The 22,033-nt window shown below is 46.2% G+C and overlaps 2 protein-coding genes across 2 annotated transcripts; one reads left to right on the forward strand and one right to left on the reverse strand.

Annotated features, from left to right (window-relative positions):
- The first annotated feature begins 1,798 nt into the window (after nucleotides 1-1,798).
- On the forward strand, nucleotides 1,799-8,628 carry LOC123396784 (probable methionine--tRNA ligase). Its single transcript, XM_045091611.1, has 18 exons — nucleotides 1,799-1,907; nucleotides 2,167-2,340; nucleotides 2,451-2,595; nucleotides 2,838-2,991; nucleotides 3,073-3,228; nucleotides 3,375-3,605; nucleotides 3,680-3,823; nucleotides 5,113-5,203; nucleotides 6,026-6,132; nucleotides 6,224-6,338; nucleotides 6,524-6,642; nucleotides 6,764-6,829; nucleotides 6,911-7,039; nucleotides 7,122-7,265; nucleotides 7,342-7,468; nucleotides 7,726-7,943; nucleotides 8,038-8,139; nucleotides 8,247-8,628. The coding sequence occupies exons 2-18, from the start codon at nucleotides 2,223-2,225 to the stop codon at nucleotides 8,475-8,477; spliced, it is 2,397 nt and encodes a 798-aa protein (XP_044947546.1). The 5' UTR covers nucleotides 1,799-1,907; nucleotides 2,167-2,222; the 3' UTR covers nucleotides 8,478-8,628.
- A 4,806-nt stretch (nucleotides 8,629-13,434) lies between these two features.
- On the reverse strand, nucleotides 13,435-15,637 carry LOC123396785. Its single transcript, XM_045091612.1, has 4 exons — nucleotides 15,204-15,637; nucleotides 14,746-14,963; nucleotides 14,525-14,662; nucleotides 13,435-13,685 (listed from the first exon to the last, which is right to left on the reverse strand). Exons 1-4 carry the CDS (start codon nucleotides 15,450-15,452, stop codon nucleotides 13,592-13,594), a joined length of 699 nt encoding a protein of 232 aa, XP_044947547.1. The 5' UTR covers nucleotides 15,453-15,637; the 3' UTR covers nucleotides 13,435-13,591.
- Between the last annotated feature and the right edge of the window lie 6,396 nt (nucleotides 15,638-22,033).

A 22,033-nucleotide genomic window follows, 5' to 3' on the forward strand; every position in this document is an offset into this window, starting at 1 on the left:
ATGCGCATGGGCTGGGTGGGGGGGCGCACCAGCCCACCTAGGGGCCGGTTCCCTTCCCACTTAGCCCATCTAGCCTCCCGGGGTCGTTGCCCCTCTTCGGTGGACCCCCGGGGCCACCTCCGGTGGTCCCGGTGGTCCCGGTACGTTACCGGTGATGCCCGAAACACTTCCGGTGTCCGAAACCATCCATCCTATATATAAATCTTTACCTCCGGACCATTCCGGAGCTCCTCGTGACGTCCGGGATCTCATCTGGGACTCCGAACAACTTTCGGTAACCTCGTATAACAATTCCCTATAACCCTAGCGTCACCGAACCTTAAGTGTGTAGACCCTACGGGTTCGGGAGACATGTAGACATGACCGAGACATCTCTCTGGCCAATAACCATCAGCGGGATCTGGATACCCATGGTGGCTCCCACTTGCTCCACGATGATCTCATCGGATGAACCACGATGTCAAGGATTCAATCAATCCCGTATACAATTCCCTTTGTCTGTCGGTATAGAACTTGCCCGAGATTCGATCGTCGGTATACCAATACCTTGTTCAATCTCGTACCGGTAAGTCTCTTTACTCGTTCCGTAGCACGTCATCGTGTGACTAACTCCTTAGTCACATTGAGCTCATGATGATGTTCTGCCGAGTGGGCCCAAAGATACCTCTTCGTCACACGGAGTGACAAATTCCGATCTCGATTCGTACCAACCCAACAGACACTTTCGGAGGTACCCGTAGTGCACCTTTATAGTCACCCAGTTACGTTGTGACGTTTGATACACCTAAAGCACTCCTACGGTATCCGGGAGTTGCACAATCTCACGGTCGAAGGAAAAGATACTTGACATTAGAAAAACTTTAGCATACGAACAATACGATCTAGTGCTATGCTTAGGATTGAGTTTTGTCTATCACATCATTCTCCCAATGATGTGATCCCGTTATCAATGACATCTAATGCCCATGATCAGGAAACCATGATCATCTATTGACTAACGAGCTAGCCAACTAGAGGCTTGCTAGGGACACATTGCGACCTATTTGTTCACACATGTATTATTGTTTCCTGTTAATACAATTATAGCATGAACAATAGACGATTATCATGAACAAGAAAATATGATAATAACCATTTTATTATTAACTCTAGGGCATATTTCCAACACTAGATCTGTCAGAAAAATAGCCTGAAACAAGAACATAGGAGAAACTTGTGATACAATGGTCAAAAACAACGAGGAGTATATAATAATAATTTTTTTATCTTGTAAAACACGAATACGTGAGGAATACAAAGTCGAGAAAGTGCATGAGGGGCCCACAAGGGGGCACATGATAATCCCCAAGTGCTAAGAATCATCATAGAAATTTACAAAGATGGAAATGGTAATTATGGAGTGTTGAACCCACAAGGAGATAAAAGGTAAGATCAATATTCTCTCAAGTCCTATCTACCACCGATACGACTATACATACACCGAACGTTTTCTTCTATCTAGTAACGAGAAATAAAATCACGTTGTGGGTGTTTTTGATATATAATTTTCATGTTACTCCCTTGGGGGATGTACTTTCTATTTTTACATAACTATTTTCTTTGCAAGAATACACAATTTTTCACACAGGCAAACGCTCTCTATACACTGCTAAATCGGAGAAGAAAAGGAAAAAAAGAACTGCATCCTTGGGCCCAAACTCACCGGGTTTTAGGCCCAAGATTGCATCCTCTCCCGAGCTGGCTCTCCACGGCCAACAGGCTGCTGAGGAAAAAAAAAGAAGCCTTGCGCGGCCCGTTCCAGCGACCTGGGCGAGAAACGAGGCTGCCGAACGAAAAGCCAGAAAGTGAGCCCCTCCCTCCCGCTCCCTGGTGGTCGTCGACGGCGGCGGCTACATCCCGGCCAGGAGGTGAGTCCATCTCTCCCGCTCCCCTCCCCGGCCACCTAGGGTTAGGTGTTACCAGCGCACGGAGCGGCGGCGACTTGCTCTGCCGCCGGCTGGGTTTGTGCCCGTGATGGTCGCTGAATCAGCTGCCGAGTGCCGCCGCCGCCGCCGCTACTGCTGCGTGGTGTTTATCCACCTCAAGGCCTGCCGGTGTGGCTGCTATTTGGCTATTGCTTGCTGCTGGAGATCTGATGATTGTTTGCTTGATTGCTTGCTGTTGCAGACGGAACAAGCCCCAAGTCTCCTAACCCTAAACGGCTAAACCTCTCGCCCCTCCCCATGGCGTCACCGCCGCCGCCACCACCGAAGCTTCCGATCCCCGGCCGCCGCAACATCCTCATCACCAGTGCGTTGCCCTATGTCAACAACGTCCCGCACCTGGGGAACATCATCGGATGTGAGCACCCCTTCTGCTGTGCTATCTCCCCCAATTTTGTTGCCTCGAGCTCTCACTGTTCCCCGCCCTTTTGTTTATCTGATGGTTTTGATTCTGGTCGTCATCTGCAGGCGTGCTCAGCGCCGACGTGTTCGCACGGTACTGCCGGCTGCGAGGGTACAACGCGATCTACATATGCGGCACGGACGAATACGGGACGGCCACCGAGACCAAGGCCTTGGAGGAGAAGTGCTCGCCCAAGGAGATCTGCGACAAGTGAGAGAGCCTTCACCTCTCGATGCTTTTTTAGTTAAATTTTGGTTTCTTCCTCACGGGATTCAGAAATTGACTGTTATAAAATCTATCCAACACTGCCTTGAATTGTGGTACACACACATACGCACAGTTTCAGTTATCAACCTGTGATATGCTTACACACCTAGCTAGTGATTTTTGATAGTTCATATGAATAATGAAAGCATTTTATTCACAGTAAGCTTTCCCGGCTGAAAATGCAGGTACCATGTTATCCATGACGAGGTTTACAAGTGGTTTGACATAAAGTTTGACAAGTTTGGGCGGACATCGGCTCCTGAACAGACAGAAGTCTGCCAGGCAATTTTCCATAAACTGATGGAAAACAAATGGCTCACAGAGAATACCATGCAGCAGGTACAGCTAATTCCTTGCCGGTCCTGTATATATTCATCTCTACATGTTGTTTCTGTTACACATTATCTTTCTGCTTTGCAGCTTTATTGTGACACGTGTGAACGATTCTTAGCCGATAGGCTCGTGGAGGGGAAATGTCCGACAGAAGGTTGTAACTATGAAGCGGCAAGAGGTGATCAATGTGAAAACTGCAGCAAATTGTTGAACCCAACTGAGTTAATTGATCCAAAGTGCAAGGTGTGTACCTCATGCACAACCGACAATACTTATTGTAACATATTTAGTTGTGCTTAGCGTATCATTATGATTTACTTGAGCACACGAGGTGTGTACCTCATGAAACTGAGTATGATAAACTTTCCTGTTCTGTTTCTATTTTTTAGGTCTGTAAGAATGCTCCACGTATCCGCGACACAGACCACTTATTCTTGGAGCTTCCTCTATTGAGTGATAAGTTGGTAAACTATATTAACAACACTTCAGTAGCTGGTATGTGGAGTCAAAATGCTATTCAAGCAACAAACGCATGGTTGAAGGAAGGGTTAAAGCAACGTTGTATCACCAGAGATCTTAAATGGGGAGTTCCTGTTCCACATGAGAAGTATAAAGATAAGGTTTGGGCATATCAGATATCAAGATATTCTGCTGTTATGCATTTATCTTATTTCTCATTTGTGATTCTTTGCAGGTGTTCTATGTCTGGTTTGATGCACCAATTGGGTACATATCTATCACAGCATCATATACGCCTGATTGGGAGAAGTGGTGGAAGGATCCTGATAATGTAGAGTTGTTCCAGTTCATGGGTAAAGATAATGTGCCATTTCACACGGTATGATGCCTATGATATGACAAACACCTTTAGTTATTCAAGCGCACGAATTTAGCAGTTATTTGGCTTCATGTCTGGTTTATTCCAAGATAGCCCTACCAAACATTTTGCTAGCCAAAATTTTGGTCAAACTTTTGCTTGCTCATGAGTTGGCCAATATGGCAAGATGAACTAGAGTTGCCAAAGAGGCATTGGCAAGCCAAAAATGTTGTCAACCATCCAACCAAATAACAAAGTTTTGGCTACGACCAAATAATTTGTAGGGTGAGTTTTGGATACCATCCAAACAGAACTATGTTAGTGCATATATTTGTAAATTAAGTTTGTTCAACTGTTAAGTCAGGACAATAGTACTCCCAGCCATTGGGTTTGTTTTTCACCAGAAAATAGGACTGAAAACTGAAAATTATGATTTCTTGCTGAATATTTGACCCTCTATTCAGTTGAGTACTGTGATTGTTCGACATTATTTTTATAAGAATATTCTATTTTATAACTAATAGTTAAATCACACAAAAGCTGCAAACACACGAACGCCGTATTTAAGAGTCAGTTGCATTTGATGTGCTTTAGCCAATTCTGGCACGAATTTCCTGTTATAGCTCGAAAAAGGTTGCTTCCGTTTCAAGTAATTAGTGCTTTCAAAATTGAAAAATTGTCATTTAAGTAGCCAGTCTAATGCAAGTTGTATTGAAATGTATGGATAGCTTATGTGTATGATAACTAGAGGATACCCCGTGCGTTGCTGCGGGAGTTGATTGATGAAAATTCGGATTGATAACATGAGAACCAAATATTATAAATACATATGAATTATTATATTTGATTATGTATAGTTGTAGCAATGGTAAAGCTGCTGCCTTGTGACCATGAGATCACGGGTTCAAGTCCTGGAAACAGCCTCTTGCAGAAATGTAGGGAAAGGCTGCGTACAATAGACCCAAAGTGGTCGGACCCTTCCCCGTACCCTGCGCAAGCGGGAGCTACATGCACTGGTCTGCCCTTTTTTTATAGTTGTAGCAATATTTTTTGAATATAAATAGAATAATTAAATAAAAAACATTTTCACATGCATGGTTGAATGCTGTGCTGGGTCTTTTCCTATGCATGATTGCATGTTGATGTGGGCCTTATACCATTCATAATTGTATGGTGAGGTGGCATGCTTGCATCTTGAGATAAATAAGTTAGTGGGGATGACTCTCTTAGCCTCTTACGTACTATATATAGGATGCCTGTACTTTTTTTTTCTTCCATGAAGTACTTATTTGTTAGAAGGTAATTTTCAGGTTATGTTCCCTTCAACACTACTGGGAACTGGTGAAAACTGGACAATGATGAAGACCATAAGCGTTACTGAATATTTGAACTATGAAGCAGGTACTTTCCACATTTTTTGTTTGAACCTAATGCTTGATTGGCACACACAGTTCATGCTATTCATTCATATTTGCTCAATGCTTTCCTGTTTACCTGAGCTGAAATTTCTGTTGACTTTCAAGAGATTTGTCAGTCAAGCATATCCAGCTGCATTTGTTTACACCATAGAAATACATGTTCCGTTTACTCCCCTGCAATTGCAGAGGCTCTTGGACCTGGTCTTCCCGAAGCCCAATTTCTTTTACCATAGCATATTGCCGGGTACTTGGCCCATGTTTGCACTGTGAGCTGTGGTGCATTGTGATGCACTTCATGCTGCAGAAGTACTCGACACCTTTCTGAACCTTAACACTTCTCTTTCTTCGCCGGTGCCCAGAATGACTACCTGTGTAGGTTTGTATATGTATATTGTTGCTTTGTATTAAGCAGTGGGTCCTGTTTTCATTATGGGTCATGCTTCACGACTGCCCTCTTGTTCTCCTGCCACCAAAGAATAGTATCATGAAATTGGATGAATGGCTTGAAGACATCGGGTTATGCCATTTGGCATCTATTATCCTTTTTGTTTGGCTAAGCAGCCTATAGACTAAGATATGGTCCAGTAAGATCGAGACACTGTTTTGCATGGGCCTGATTCAAATTACTTTGAAGTAGATTCATACTCCCTCCGTCCCAAAATAACTGTCTCAAGCTTAGTACAAATTTGTACTAGAGCTAGTACAAAGTTGAGACACTTATTTTGGGATGGAGGGAGTATATGATATTGACACATTATGTGTGTTTATTCCCTTGCTAATAGCTAAATATTCCTTGCATCTATAGGAAAATTTTCTAAGAGTCATGGTATTGGTGTCTTCGGCAATGATGCGAAGGTTACTAATATTCCGTCTGAAGTATGGCGATACTACTTGCTTATGAACCGCCCTGAGGTTTGTATAGACATTTTGTTTTATGGATCTAAAATATCTTATAATGACATCATTGTAATATTTTAATGTGACTTCTACATTGGGTGTTCAGGCATCAGATACATTGTTCACTTGGGCTGATTTACAAGCTAAATTGAACAGTGAGTTGCTGAACAACCTGGGAAACTTCATCAACCGTGTGTTAAGCTTCGTTGCAAAACCAGCTGGTTAGTCATGGGAGAATCTTGCACCTGCCATCTAACTGTATAGAAGTATTATCAGTTGATTTCTCTATTTTCTCTTACAGTTTATCTTGATTATCTGTGATTTGCTAGCATACTATATCGTCATCCGGTCATCCCCTTTCTTCCGCACTTTTGTTAACTTGATTTTTGATCTTCTTTTCTGGTAGGAGCTGGATACGACTCCATCATACCTGATGCTCCTAATGCCGAGTCACATACATTGACCAGCGCACTTGCAGAAAAAACTAATAAATGGGTTGAACAATATCTTGAAGCAATGGAAAAGGTCATTAATTTATTTGAACCTTGTGAAATGGCACAAGTTCCTGTATCCTGTCTAGTTTTGTGTTGTTTCATTGTGCCAGCTACGAGGATTTGAAACAGAATGCTCTGGCCTTTTGCTACAGGTTAAATTGAAACAAGGACTGAAGAGTGCAATGGCGATTTCTAGTGATGGAAATGCATATTTGCAAGTAAATATATTTCTTTGTCTTGGTTTCCATTTGTGTTCTTAAATAACACTGTTATATCTTTGCTTTCCTAACTGAATACAGGAGAGCCAATTTTGGAGGCTTTATAAGGAAGATCCAGCAGCATGTGCCATCGTAATGAAAACTTCAGTTGGTGTTGTCTATCTCCTTGCCTGTCTGCTGGAGCCTTTTATGCCTTCCTTTTCTAGAGAAGTATAATCCTCTTTTTCATGCTTCAGAGTTTCTGTTAATAGACCCCCATTGGCTGAACTCACTCTTATGTTTCTTTTTCAAGGTGCTGCGACAATTAAATATGTCCCCAGATGAAGATCTGTCATTCTGTGACGATAAAGGAGAAACTGCCAAGGCTAAAAGACCCTGGGATTTTGTATCAGCAGGACACAAAATAGGAAAGCCAGTCCCTCTATTTAAGGAACTGGTGTGTATTTGCATTTGTTTAAAAGAAATCTGTTAGTTGGCCATGCTTTTATATCTCGTAACTTGAAATAATGCAGAAAGATGAAGAAGTCGAGGCGTTTAGGATCAAATTCGCTGGCAGCCAAGCTGAGAGGATCTCAAAGGCACAAGCTGACGCTGAGGCCAAGAAAGTTGGTGAAAAGCTCAAGGGCACAAAATTAGCTGGTACTTGTGAAATTCTTACTATATGTTTTTTTTTTGCATGAATTACATGGGAGAACAGTTATTTTTTCTGTGGCAATCTAGAAACAGGATTTTTTTGTGGCTCAGTTGTATGCAATTTGTATGTTTTCTTGAAAACACTGATGCATAGTGCGGCATTTTCCCCATGTTTAAAGTCCTCTTGAGTTATCTTCTGCTGAACCAATTCCATAATTCGAGAAGTTCATTGTCAAATTTTCATGTCTCGTTTTCGTATCCAGAGGGCAGTTCAAAGAAGAAACAATCTGGTGGTTCGAAATCAAAGACAGCAGAGGATGTCTCAGTTGCCAAGCTGGATATTCGGGTAGGGCTTATCAGAAAAGCAGAGAAGCATCCAGATGCAGATTCACTCTACGTAGAAGAGATAGATGTTGGAGAAGAGGCACCAAGAACAGTGGTTAGCGGCCTTGTCAAATTCATCCCTCTTGAGGAAATGCAGGTCTGTCTTTCTTAGAATCATTTCTAGTGACGACATTGGTATGCTGTGGCGGTCTTGCCTCCCTAATTTTGCAATTTCTGGTATGGATGAGCAGAATCGGAAAGTGTGTGTGCTCTGCAATCTTAAACCGGTGGCAATGCGCGGTATAAAGTCACATGCTATGGTTTTGGCTGCATCGAACGAGGACCACTCAAAGGTAAGGAACATATTTGCCGCTCATGCGCTCTCTGTTTGATAAAGCGTCACGAAAGTACAGTGGCAGCAGCCAGTTTGGTTCGTGGAAGCTGACATTTGAAATTTTAGGTTGAGTTGGTCGAGCCTCCAGAATCCGCTGCTGTCGGGGAGAGGGTGACCTTTGCCGGGTTCTCTGGTGAGCCCGAGGCTTCGCTTAATGCCAAAAGCAAAACCTGGGAGAAGTTGTCCGCCGATCTGCACAGCAACGGTGAGCTTGTCGCGTGCTACAAAGATGTTCCGTTCACAACTTCGGCTGGGGTATGCAAGGTCAAGACCATAGCGAATGGAGAGATCCGATAGGCACAGTTCCCAGTCTGCAGTCTTGACTGAATCGCTGTCTGATTTCATTGAAAGTTGATATTGCCGATTTACTCTTTTTGGGGGAATTTTGATGTGTCTTTCGAGTACTGTTTTACACCGTTGTGATTGAAAACATACAATTTTTTTGGTATGTTTGTCTCAGTCTCTCTTTCCTTTTTTTTTTTTTTTTGCTGTATGTTCGGTTCAACCTCAGGAGCAGTCTTTATATAGGCCCGCTTCCAACTGAATTTAGACCTTCCCATTTGTTGGGATATGTGCGATAAGTCTAACGCAGGCATCTCTATCTTTGTTTTCTCTCCAAAAAGAAAATCTCGACCTTTGCTGCTTAGAAGGCCAGGTCAGATGAGCAGTAGCCGTCTGGCACTAATGCATTTTCCATGGCAACCTTGCAGCCACATACTGTGTGGTTGTTGAGTAAATAGGCAATTTTCCGAGTGTATTAATCCACATAATAACTAGCATATTGATATTTAAAATATCTTAAAAGACTTATATTTAGGTACGGAGGGAGTAGTTGATATATCTATGCATGCAAGTAGTACTGCTAGGATAAATAAGAACATGAGGATAAACGAGTCATACCCTTCAATAGTCCAGTTGGCCGTAGCAGCAACGTTGGACGCGGCCGTAGCAGCAGCAGCATCCTCTGCCCTCTTCTTCTCACCTTCAAGGGCGAGACGATCGGCCTCGGATGGTGAAGACATGGCGATGACGAGGACGACGCGGACGTAGACGAAGAAGACGGACGGAGGCGAGCAGTCGCGTGATCGTTCTCCAAAAACCTAATCGCCCCTCTCCCGTACAGGAACCGGAGAGGCGGGGTTTCGGAGGCCTGCTCTCTCGTCGACCGTGTACGCGGTAAACGGGACGGAGTCGCCGGCTGCAGCGGCAGCAAAAGGAACGAACGCGTGAGGCAGATGTGATCTGATTCTCGTGACGACTAGGGTAGGCGTTAGCCAGCTTATAAAGGCGGCTGTGCGGAGAGACATGGGCCGAACCCACGTCCGAGTCGGTAACAACCCACGATCCGACGTCTCGGATCGTGCCGTGACCGTTACGTATTCTCCGTTCCTAATCGACAAAAATAAACGCGTAAGTATGAGCTTCACTCATTCCCGCAACCCGTGTCGTGGCAAGGCAGGCGACGGAGGAGGAGTGCGCGAGGACGCCTTCTCTTCTTAGTCTTCAATAGCATGTGGAAGAGAGACCCTTATAAAGTGGCCCAACTTCTCCTCCACTAGCGGGGTGGGACTAAACTTCCCACCACCTTGTCATGCCACCACCTACATGGGCCCTTGAAGATTTTCTGAAATTTTCTTATGGACCTAAGGCCCATCACTAATTTCAACTGGTGCAGTACATACTGGGGAAGTACGATGCCAGGAAATAGATGTCACTAGAGATGTCCCCGTCAAAATGCACATGGTCTTTTAAAAGTATCAAAAAACGATTACCAACATTTTTTTATGTTGGCTTTGGCTGTCATCCAGTGTAGGCGAACTTCCCTCACTCCAATATTCTTTGACGGGATCGCGCCGGTGTCGTCCCTCACCCGGGCGACCTAGGTGAAACCCTAGCCGCTAGAAAACCCTTCCTTACCGGCACGCGCTGCCGGGCAAGGCACGCGCTGCAGCGACGGCGGCAGGGCCTTTCGTTTTCCCTCTGGTGAGGTCTGAGCAGCGCGGGGCCGCTCGACCGAGGAGAGGCGTGGGGGTGTGGCGAGCCGGTGCCGACGGGTGTGACAGACACGGCGAGTTGGCGCAGTGGTGCACGGCGAGCCGGTGCCAATAGGCCCGTCTCGCACGGTAAGAGCAAGTCTAGTACAACCCTCAAACCCTTAAAACAAAAATCAGTTTTAAGGGTCGAGAATTGCACATTTTTGATACTTTTAAGGGTTGAAAAACAGGGGCAAAGACTAGAACCCTCAAACCCAACCCTTATAACGGAATATTCTGTTATAAGGGTTGGGTTTGAGGGTTCTAGTCTTTGCCCCAACCCCAAACCTTAAAACTGTCATTCATATATCACACATTTCATCACATTTCATCATATGACATATCACAAATTCAATCACATTTAACATAAAACAATAATCATTCTAGTTATTATTACAACACCGAATAAAACAATAATCATTCAAATCATTACAACAATGTTTGAGCAAATAACAACATAAAACAATGTTTCAGCAAATTACAACAATTGTTCGAATCAAATAGGACATAGAAAAGTAAAACAAACATACATCATGGGCCAGTACGCCGCCCATCCAACTGCCAGTGGTGCTCTACTAGATCATCCCGGAGACGACCATGAATGGTTGCATCCTCAATCTCGCGATGTGCTTGAAGAAAGGCGTGTATGCGAGAAGGGTTTCTTTCCGGTTGCACATGGGTACCAACATTATCATAGAAGCAAGGGAGGTTTAACCCTCTCTCATCCTCTAGGATCATGTTGTGTAGAATCACACAACATTTCATGATGTTCACCAAGGTTTTTTTGTTCCAAAACCGAGCTGGACCCCGAACTATGGCAAACCTTGCTTGTAAAACACCAAAAGCTCTCTCAATATCTTTGCGCGCTGCCTCTTGTGCCTTGGTGAAATGAGCCTCTTTTCTTGTTAACGGCACCCCATTTTTCTCCTTGATGGACTTCACAAGAGTTGCCCATTCGGGATAGATGCCATCGGTGAGATAGTATCCCATTGAATACTCATTGTTCATGATTTTGTAGTTGCAAGCTGGAGCATCCCCAGAAATTAATCTTTTGAACAATGAAGATCTATTGAGGACATTGATATCATTGAGTGTGCCCGGCAACCCAAAGAATGCATGCAAAATCCATGTGTCCTCCGATGCTACGGCCTCAAGCACAATGGTAGCATCACGGCTTTTACCGCAATACATTCCGTGCCATGCCTTTGGGCAATTTTTCCACCTCCAATGCATGCAATCAAGACTACCAAGCATTCCCGGCCATCCCCTTTTTTCATTCATTTCCATTAATCTCTTTGTATCTTCCTCGTTTGGTGCCCGAAGATACTTCTCACCATACAACCGGATGACCAACTTGGCAAACCTACGGACGGACTCCGTGGTTGTATCTTTCCCAATGCGAAGATACTCGTCGGTATAATCCGCGGGTATGCCATAAGCGAGTACCCGCATTGTCGCCGATATCTTTTGATATGCACTAAACCCCATGATACCGGCGACGGATCTACGACGTTTAAAGTAATAGGAGGCAGCCTCACAATCGTTGACAATCTTCACAAACAAACTACGACGCATTCGGTACCTTCTGCGAAAGAGACGAGGAGGGTATGTAGGTACCTCCGCGAAGTAGTCTTGCATCAAATGCTCGTGTCCGAGAACACGGTTCCGGTAGCTGGTGAGTCGCCCCATCGTCGACCCTCTCCTCTGATCCATAAGCTTCAAGCGGTCTTCAAACGCTTGGACGTCGACGAGGAGGCTCATCATCTCAACGTCGTCGTCCTGCAACAACTCGTCAAGGTCCGAATCGTCGGATGACGACCAATCCGACGCATCGGACAACGAGTCCATCTACAATGTGAGTGGCAACAATTGTGAGTAATGTCCAATGAAGCAAAAATGTAAAAATGAAGCAAAAAAGCAAAAATGGGTACCTCAAACTTCGGTGCTGCGGAGGGCCGGCCGGGGAGGCGGCGCTGGGAGGGGCGGCCGAGACGGGGCGACGCTGCGGAGGGCCGGCCGGCGGCAGCGGAGGGAGGCCGGGGCTGCGGAGTGGCTGCGGGGCTGCGGAGGGGCGGCGGGGGCGGCGCGGCGCTGCGGACGGGGAGGCGCTGCGGCAGTGGCGGCGATGCGGACGGGGCAGACGGGGCGACGCTGCGGAGGGGCTGCGGCGGGGCGGGGAAGCGGCGGCGGAGGGCGGCCGGGGCGGGGCGGCGGAGGGGCGGCCGGGGCGGCGGAGGGGCGGCCGGAGCGGAGCGGCGGCGGCAGCGGATCGAGGGTGGGAGCTGAAACTTCCCTCCCGCGCTGGAGAGGAAGTGGAGTGCAGGTCGGGGACAGTTTCTCCCCCCAACCCTCACTTCTACAGGTTGCGAGGGCGTTTACAGGTTCGACCTCTAAATTTTTTTACGGGTTTAAGGGTTTAAGGGTTCTAGTCTACGTCGTTTTGTCGACGAAAACTGTAAAAAAGCGGTTATTTTCCAGAATTTGAGGGTTTGAGGGTTCTACTAGACTTGCTCTAAGATGGCACAACGGGTGCGGCTGGGCGTGACCCGTGCGATAGGCGGGCCCAAGGGCGGGGGGACTCGAGCTCGTGGGCTCCTCCTTCTCGTCGGGCGGTCCCTGGATTGGTGAAGTCGAATCTGGTAAGCCATTGATGGTCGGATCTAGCGCCCTGGCGGTTGTGGGCCCCAAGGCGACTTGGCCAGCAACTCGTTTTCAGCGGGTGCGAGGTGGCTCCATATCGGGATTGCGGTTTGCGATGGCGTGGTCTTGGTAGGTGTTGAGATCCTCTGCTGTACTGTATGATGCTGTAGTGCGATGACACATGGGGTCAGGTCCCACATGACAATGAGCTTACTGTATCATATAATACTGTAGAGGATCCTAACCCGTCTTGGTAGTGCCTTCGGGTTGCTATGGCACGTCGCCACCGATGGTGCTTCGACTAGTTCTATGAGGTCCCAACTTCTTCGTAAAGACTTCTGATGAACATAATAAAACAAACTCCCGTGTTTTGCAACGGAACAAAGGTTAGTTGCTAGAATTACTATATTTCCCTTCTCTTTCCTTATCTCCCGTTCACCACTAATAAAAAAGTGACACATATTGTGCAGCTAAATTGCATAATCTGGCTTTTTAAAGGAAAAAAACCGCACTACAACATGAAGTGATGTTTGACACGCAACTTGACACATAAATAAAGATTAATTTGGTCAGAACTAAGGTCAAATGCTGCCTGACTCTGTAATATTATTCTTCATACACAATTATCTTTTACTGTAATGTGTTACAACACAACACTTAAGAAATCACTTACACAACAGCACAACCATTCATAATGATAGCAGAGGACATTCAGTATTACATATATGTGCGCCATGATCATGTCACAACCATGGAGAAGAATGCTCTATCAGCTTGAGAAACTTCATGTTGTATATATACCCACCACTTTGTTGGATTTGCAAAGATCCGTCTATATTGCAACAGATTACAGATTTAAATTAAGACTTGTTGAAATAAAAAGCCATGTTCATAAGATCTAAAATCCGAGATTTACACAAAGAGAAGTAACACAATTTGATTTATACGTGAAGAAATTTAGCTGGAACTATCACATTGCAGCAGATGAGTATATTGTGAGCAAAGTATGTATACTACTTCCTCCATTCCTAAATATAAGTCTTTTTAGAGATTTTATTAGGGACTACATACGGAGCTAAATTAGTGTATCTATACTCTAAAGTGTGTCTATATACATCCGTATATAGTCTTCTAGTGAAAACTCTTAAAAGACTTATATTTAAGAACGGAGGAAGTACTTATTACTGCATGAACTTTGCGGCCATAGAGAAATGTAAGCAAAGTTAGCAGTTACAGGTAAACATAAATCTTCTCTCCACATCCTACATTATTCTCAGATTGCGGGACGGGTTCACAACAATGGTCAAGTAAAAGTAGGTAATATTTAATAACATAGCTTCAGTTTAATCTGTTCCACTCTCTTTCCTAACACTTCTAGTTTCCGAAGAACTATGGCTACCTCTTGCAAATCACACTACTGCAAACCTCAAAAGAGCTCTTGGTTTTTAAGAAAGTAATCTGAACCCAGCATATAATTTGAAGTTAAAAATATATTTTTACAGAAACAATAGTATTATAGTATTATATAAATCCGCTAAATCTATGCCGTGTAAGTATATTTCAAGTAATGTGCAAGCATGAAATATAATGTTTTCAAAAGTCTATATTAAGGTCGGAAGCTTGCGCTCAATTATGCAGAGGAAGGAAAAGTAAACAGGCGCCGGAAAAAACCTGTGATTTGGTGTTTGAACATCGGTGCATTCCGGCAGCGGCGTCATGGAACATCGGCGAGTCCTCTTTAGCTGAGGAGGCTCCAGCATCAGCACCCCGCGTCCTCTCTCGATTAAGCGGCTCACACACTGTCGGAAGCTACACTAAGAATACTTTCCTCATCCATATGTTGATTTACACAATGTCATCATATAAAAACAAAGCTTGATGGTGCATTATACCAGCAAAACATGGACATAAAGAAAGTCGAAACATAATTCCTTTCTAGGGCTGCATCCAGAAAAGTAAAATGCATTGTTTGTGGTAGTGGTAGCTGAACAAGCAGGCCATGAACATATGGATATTCGTTGAATCTTGGCACTGAATCCATCATCCCATCTTCTTTACAGTTCCCAGGCAACTCCGATAATAAGGATTTTATCCCAATTTCATCACAACCCTGCACATTAAATCACGTATCAACACAATAGCTAGTCCAGGAACATGTCCAACTGCATCTTTCATCTGACGAACTTCTTGAACAGTCTATATTCTTATGTACTCTGCAATTGACTTATCATAATGGTCGTGCAATTCAAATCATAATAACATATGATTCTGGAATCACAATGAGATAGGTAGCTTCTATGACGAACAATCCTGAATTCACCTCTATGCTTGTCATGGATGGGACACTCACCTCCATAACCAGTCGGTCTTTATGATGTGCATGGTATGTCGAGTAGGCAGACCGGTAAGGTTGAATCGAAGTAGAGAGAGCAAGGGAGAGAGAGGAACATGTAGAACTAGTAGGCGCCTCCGCACTGTCGAGGTCCTTGTGCTGCCTACTGGCCCCTGCTCCTACGGCCTCGCTTCCCATGTTCTGTTTCCCCAAGTTGAAGTCGTCATCCTCTGTCAGCCCGTCCCCACTCTCGCATGACCATGACATGTCCGCGTGTTGGTGCCTGACTCAGCTCAGCCGCTCATCACCAGGGGTGGAGGAAGATGTCGACAAACGGATTTCTGGCGAAGCCGACAGAACGGCGGCACGACGATGTCGAACGACGGCGGTGAGGAGGGGCGAGGCGGGGTGGAGGTCGAGATTGGATACGGAGGCAGGGTCGTGCGTGCGGTTGTTCTTTTTTTCTTTTATCTCGCCTACTATACCGCTTCGTTAATTTATCATAAGGACTGCGGGTTCAATTACCACAAAAATAGGAGTTTTTTTTAAAAACGCCACGACGGATTTTCCAACAGAAACAACAGCCACTTTAGTATTACTAGCAAAAGGGCCCGTGCGTTGCAACGGGAGAGAAAAATACCACACGCTTTTAATCTTTTTATAATTATTTTGATTTATAAAATAATATGCTAACTAACTAATGTAGTCGATCCTGCAAAAGGGCCCATGCGTTGCAACGTAAGAAAGAAATACCACACGCTATTAGTTTATAAAAAATGTCTATAATTTAAGAATTTGTAGTTACGATACAAATAAAGATGGTCTTATCCTACAAAAATGCAGTTCAAAATTTCACAGGTCTTCTATTTTAACACGGCTTGCATGTAGATTTAATACGTACAAAGAATCAGTCAAGTGACATTCAGTTTCATCTCTAATCCTGATTTTGTTGACGTGTTCATCCCCAACCCGGATGAGTACCGGTATGAAAGAAAGACGAATAATGACTTATTTATTAAGATTGCACCCTAGATAGTATTTTTATTAAACGTTTAACAGATAAAATAATATCATATTTAAATTCTACATATTTTTCTAATCAAATTCCATGTATAATATGTTAAATTTGGAGTTACGGTTTAAAATATATGAGTATTTTAAGAAATATTTAATATATATTACGAGTTTAATGTCATAAACAGTAAGGACTCTTTTGTAAAATCACCTCGGTGGGTTTTCCGACGGAAGCGATAGCCTCTTTATTATTAGGTAAAGACTAGCAAAAGGGCCCGTGCGTTGCAACCGGAGAAAAAAATACCACACGCTTTTAATATTTTTATAATTATTTTGATTTATTAAAATAATAAGCTAACCAACTAATGTAGTCAGTCCTATTCTATTTTGTTGAGAAATCAACCCATCCATTGTTAATTCCACCATGATGAGAAATTAAGCACGACAAGCAAAGCAAAACAAAGAGGCTACGTGAATTGATCAATGAAATGTTTTCTTATTTCACTCATGGGGTAGAGAATGTGGGATTAGATGACAACCTGAAGGCGGTGTTCCATTCTCTATCTCTACAACAATACAATCTTACATTCAATGCATTCATTCATCACCAAACAAATCCCAACAAAACAAAATTTCTTATCGGTGCTTGGCACACGGTTGGAGGCATGGGGAGGAGATCTCACCAGATGATGGGTTCCTGCTGGATGAGGGGATACGATGAGGGGAGCAAGGGTTAGGCACCTCTATCTGGTCATAAGGAGTCGTCGTTGCCGCGCCATAACCTCGGAGTTCCCCGTGTGAGCCATGGAGACCCGCCTCCACCTGCAAGTACTTCGCTCCGCCGCGCCGCCGCCGTTCTGCATCGAGCAGACACATCATCCCCAATCACTGTAGCTGTCTAGTTGATTTGATCCAGAAGCTGTGCTCGAGCGCCGAAACGGGGGCAGCAAGCGGGCAGAGGTAAGACCGCCGAGGCGGGTGGGTTGAGATCGACAACAGTGGTGGTTGAGGTCAGCCGCGGCGGCGAGTGGTGTGGCAGCGGCCTGGACACACGCCAGGGTGGACCAGGGTCGACGCGATGCGCTCGAGCGCCGCAACGGGGGCGGTGAGCGGGGAGAGGTACGGACGCAGAGGCGGGTGGGTTGAGATCGGCAGCGGTGGCGGTTGAGGTCGGCCGTGGCGGCGAGTGGTGTGGCGGCGGCCTGGGCATAGGCCAGGGTGGCCGAGGGTCGACCGGAGGAGGCGATACGTACGTGTATAATTTTTGTAGTGAATCGTTTTTTCCTTTTGCGTTGCAGATAAATGATGGAGCGCCGGTTGAATAACAAAAATTACAGGGGCTTTTTTATAAAAATGCCGTGGTGGGTTTTCCGACGGAAGCAATAGCCTCTTTACTATTAGGTAAAGATAGCAAAAGGACCCGTGCGTTGCAACGGGAAAAAAATAATACCACACATTTTTAATTAAAGAATTTAGAGAAAGAAATTAAAGGAAAGAGAGAGAGTAGTAGTGCACAACCCATTAGGCCTGCCAAGGCCCAGCCTTACCCATTCCTAAATTCCCTAACCTAGCCCGATCCCCAGCCCCCTCCTCTCCTCCACCCCGTGCCGCTAGGGGAGAGAGCCCCAGTGGATCCCCAATCTCCCCGACTACCCCTTCCAATGGCGCCGACACTTCCCTCCTCCTCTGCTCCTCCACCGCCTCCCACCTCTGCACCTCGTGACCGCCTCCCATGGTGTGCTTCTGCGAGGTCGGCCTACGGGGCCATTGTGGAGGGTTGCTGGAGACTGGGGGCGACGGGGCCAGCTCCAGTGCCCGAGCGCCAGCCGGTACTCCTACCCCCGGTCTCCTCTCTTTTCTCTCCCCCCCATGGTGCTTCTTGCGTCTCCGGCAAGCCTTACCCCATCAGTTGCCTGAATCCTCTAACCCCGACGCCCCACCTCCACCTATGCATCGCCGATGCCAACCCCTTTCCTTCGCCCCTAACCCCCTCTGTCTCGCGGCTCCACCTCTGTTCGTGTCATTCCAATTTATTCTTCTCGAATTTGTTCCTCTGTTGATTTCTGTTGCCTCTTGTAAAATCACCAAGGCGCATGTATATAAAGTGATGAAATTATCTGTGAAGTATCCATGTGGGATTATGAGGGCAGAAGCGATATCCCTCTCGTGCTTTTTTTGTCAGCCCAGATGTGTTTCTCTTATCCAATGCCATAGGGGGCTCTCTGCAAAAATTAAACGTTTTCCTGTTCGTAACACATAAAAAGGTACTGCGGGTTTAATTACCTAAAAGACAGTGGCTTTTTTAAAAAACGGCAGCGGTGGGTTTTCCGACGGAAGCAATAGCCTCTTTATTATTAGGTAAAGACTAGCAAAAGGGCCCGTGCGTTGCAACGGGAGAAAAAACACCACACGCTTTTAATCTTTTTATAATCATTTTGATTTATTAAAATAATAAGTTAACTAACTAATGTACTCACTCCTATCCTATTTTGTTGAGAAATCAACCTGTCCATTGTTAATTCCACCATGATGAGAAATTGAGCGGGACAAGCAAAGCAAAACAATGAGGCTACGTGAATTGATCAATGGACTGTTATCTTATTTCACTCATGGGGTAGAAATGTGGGATCAGATGATAAACTGAAGGTGGTGTTCCATTCTCTATCTCTACAACAATACAATCTTACATTCAATACATTCATTCATCGGCAAACAAATCCCAACAAAACAAAATTTCTTGCCGGTGCTTGGCACACGGTTGGAGGCATGGGGAGGGGATCTCACCAGATGATGAGTTCCTGCCGGAGGAGGGGATACGATGAGGGGAGCAAGGGTTAGGCGCCTCTATCTGGCCATAAGGAGTCACCGTTGTCGCGCCATAACCTCGGAGTTCCCCGTGTGAGCCATGGAGGCCCGCCTCCACCTGCAAGTACTTCGCTCCGCCGCGCCGCCGCCGTTTTGCATCGAGCAGACGCATCATCCCCAGTCACTGAAGCTGTCGCGTTGATTTGATCCAAAAGTTGTGCTCGAGTGCCGAAACGGGGGCAGCAAGCGAGCAGAGGTACGGCCATGGAGGCGGGTGGGTTGAGATCGACAACAGTGGTGGTTGAGGCCGGCCGCGGCGGCGAGTGGTGTGGCAGCGGCCTGGGCACACGCCAGGGTGGACCAGGGTCGACGCGATGCTCTCGAGCGCCGCAACGGGGGCAGTGAGCGGGGAGAGGTACGGCCGCGGAGGCGGGTGGGTTGAGATCGACAGCAGTGGCAGTTGAGGTCGGCCGCGGCGGCGAGTGGTGTGGCGACGGCATGGGTACAGGCGAGGGTGACCCACGGTCGACGGGAGGAGGCGATGCGTACGGGTATAATTTTTGCAGCGAATCGGTTTTTCCTTTTGCGTTGCAGATAAATGATGGAGCGCGGGTTGAATAACAAAAATTACAGGGGCTTTTTTTATAAAAATACCGCGGTGGATTTTCCGACGAAAGCAATAGCCGCTTTATTATTAGACTAGCAAAAGGGCCCGTGCGTTGCAACGGGAGAAAAAAATACCACACGTTTTTAATCTTTTTATAATCATTTTGATTTATTAAAATAATAAGCTAACTAACTACTGTAGTCAGTCCTATCCTATTTTATTGAGAAATCAACACGTCCATTGTTAATTCCACCATGATGAGAAATTGAGCGGGACAATCAAAGCAAAAGAAAGAGGCTACGTGAATTGATCAATGGACTGTTATGTTATTTCACTCATGGGTTAGAGAATGTGGGATCAGATGACAAACTGAAGGTGGTGTTCCATTCTCCGTCTCTAGAACAATACAATCTTACATTCAATACATTCATTCATCAGCAAACAAATCCCCACAAAACAAAATTTCTTACCGGTGCTTGGCACACGGTTGGAGGCATGGGGAGGGGATCTCGCCAGATGATGAGTTCCTGCCGGAGGAGGGGATACGATGAGGGGAGCAAGGGTTAGGCGCCTATATCTGGCCATAAGGAGTCGCCGTTGCCGCGCCATAACCTCGGAGTTCCCAGTGTGAACCATGGAGGCCCGCCTCCACCTGCAAGTACTTCGCTCCGCCGCGCCTTATCCGCGCGCCGCCGCAGTTCTGCATCTAGCAGACGCATCATCCCGAGTCACTGTAGCTATCGCGTTGATTTGATCCAGAAGCTGTGCAAGAGTGCCGAAACGGGGGCAGCAAGCGGGCAGAGGTACGGCCGCGGAGGCGGGTGGGTTGAGATCGACAACAGTGGTGGTTGAGGTCGGCCGTGGCGGTGAGTGGTGTGGCAGCGGCCTGGGCACAGGCCAGGGTGGACCAGGGTCGACGCGATGCGCTCGAGCGCCGCAACGGGGGAAGTGAGCAGGGAGAGGTACAGCCGCGGAGGCGGGTGGGTTGAGATCGGCAACGGTGCCGGTAGAGGTCGGCCGCGGCGGCGAGTGGTGTGGCGGTGGCCTGGGCACAAGCTAGGGTGGCCCAGGGTCGACGGGAGGAGGCGATGCGTACGGGTATAATTTTTTTGCAGCGAATCATTTTTTTCTTTTGCGTTGCAGATAAATGATGGAGCGCGGGTTGAATAACAAAAATTACAGGGCCTTTTTTATAAAAATGCCGCGATGGGTTTTTCGACGGAAGCGATAGCCGCTTTATTATTACTAGCAAAAGGGCTTGTGCGTTGCAACGGGAGAAAAAAAACCATACGCTTTTAATTTTTTTATAATCATTTTGATTTATTAAAATAATGATGGAGCGTGGGTTGAATAACAAAAATTACAGGGGCTTTTTTTATAAAAATAGCACGGTGGGTTTTCCGACGGAAGCAATAGCCGGAACGCTACGCATCCGCTGGATGATTTCTAAAAATTATCCGTCACCTAGCTAGCCGTCGGATGGCGATCTAACGCCCTGCATCCCCGCCGCATGGTTCTGAAACGACGCTCGAGTTGCGGAAACTTTCGCTTTGTTGCAAGAAATAAACTTTGGATCTGTTAATTCCTGAAACAACGGTCGAGTTTCAGAAACAATTTGCTTGTTGCAGGATTTTTTTCTTCGTTTTTGCGGGAGAATTTTTTGCAACAAGGGTCATGTTTCAGGAAATTTTGCAACAAAGCTCAAGTTGCAGAACCACTACCTAGGCGGCGGGGCGGCCGGCGAGCGGCGAGCTCTAGGCGACGGGGCGGCCGGCGAGCTCTGGCCGGCGGGGCGGCCGGCGAGCTCTTGGCGGCGGGGCGGGGCGGCCGGCGAGCTCTAGCCGGCGGGGCGGCTGGCGAGCTCTAGGCGGCGAGGCGGCCGGCGGCGGGGCGACCGGCGAGCTCTTCCCGTGGAAGCCGTCGTCGCCATGCCTGGGTCCCTCGTTCTGCAACTACTTCCAAGTTGCAGAAACAATGGAGTTGTTTTAGGAAACGGGTCATGGCTCGTCCGCCCGGCCACGTGGCGAATAAAGGAGACGGTGGACGCGAAATCAGGATCCGTCGGTTGAAAAGTAACGTTTCCCCTTTATTATTAGGGGTATGGGTATAGATATAGATTAATAATTATAATTATTATAAGTAAAGATTTTGTAAAATTAACTTGACACAAATTTAATACGTACAGTAAAAATATATCGGAGGGAGTAGTATAATTTGATCCCGGCTACGGCTCCACGCCTCCACCTCGAGATATTTCCCCGCCTTTTTCCCACCATCTTGTCTGCACACGCTACATACACATGATACCGACTCAGGTGCCCCACCATGACAGCCCGCACCCGGGCCCGCACTCCAGTACGATTGAAAGCCGTGAGTGGATTTTTTCTTTTTTGAAATAAAACCGTGTTCCTGGACTGCTTCA

This window comes from Hordeum vulgare, chromosome 5H (genome assembly GCF_904849725.1).
Source record: "Hordeum vulgare subsp. vulgare chromosome 5H, MorexV3_pseudomolecules_assembly, whole genome shotgun sequence".
Lineage (NCBI taxonomy): Eukaryota > Viridiplantae > Streptophyta > Magnoliopsida > Poales > Poaceae > Hordeum > Hordeum vulgare.